The following is a 363-nucleotide window of genomic DNA, read 5'->3' on the forward strand; positions in this document are numbered from 1 at the left end:
AAATCCCTACCTGGGGAAACAACCTTTCTCAGAGAGGTGACCTTGGTTAAAACACATAGTGCCACGAAGGTGAGCAAACATATTAAGAACAGTATGCCATATATGCCAGGTCCCTTGAAACAGCAAGGATGGACTGGCTTCCGGCACTCTCACTTCCTCTCCCTTCCTCTCTGAAATCAATAAAAATATAAAAATTAAAACGCACAGTTAAGCAACCCTTCTCACTTTGATCTCTGCTACATTTTAACAAGCTTTTCCTTCTGTCCCTCAGGTGCAGTGGAGGCGAAGTGAGTGGCGGCCGGACCCTGAAAGAGCTGGAAACCCTCCTAGGAGAGAAGGTAATGGAGAGCTTGTCAGATGCTC

General features: G+C 46.3%; 1 protein-coding gene across 1 annotated transcript in view; it reads left to right on the top strand.

Moving 5' to 3' along the window:
• EFCAB6 (EF-hand calcium binding domain 6) overlaps positions 1-363 on the top strand; it is a 152850-nt gene that overhangs the window by 32312 nt on the left and 120175 nt on the right. The window contains exon 6 of the mRNA XM_006775993.2: positions 272-338. Within this exon, the coding sequence (XP_006776056.2) occupies positions 272-338 (67 nt within the window). The remainder of the gene's footprint in view (positions 1-271; positions 339-363) is intronic.

This window comes from Myotis davidii, unplaced genomic scaffold (assembly GCF_000327345.1).
Source record: "Myotis davidii unplaced genomic scaffold, ASM32734v1 scaffold428, whole genome shotgun sequence".
Classification (NCBI taxonomy): domain Eukaryota; kingdom Metazoa; phylum Chordata; class Mammalia; order Chiroptera; family Vespertilionidae; genus Myotis; species Myotis davidii.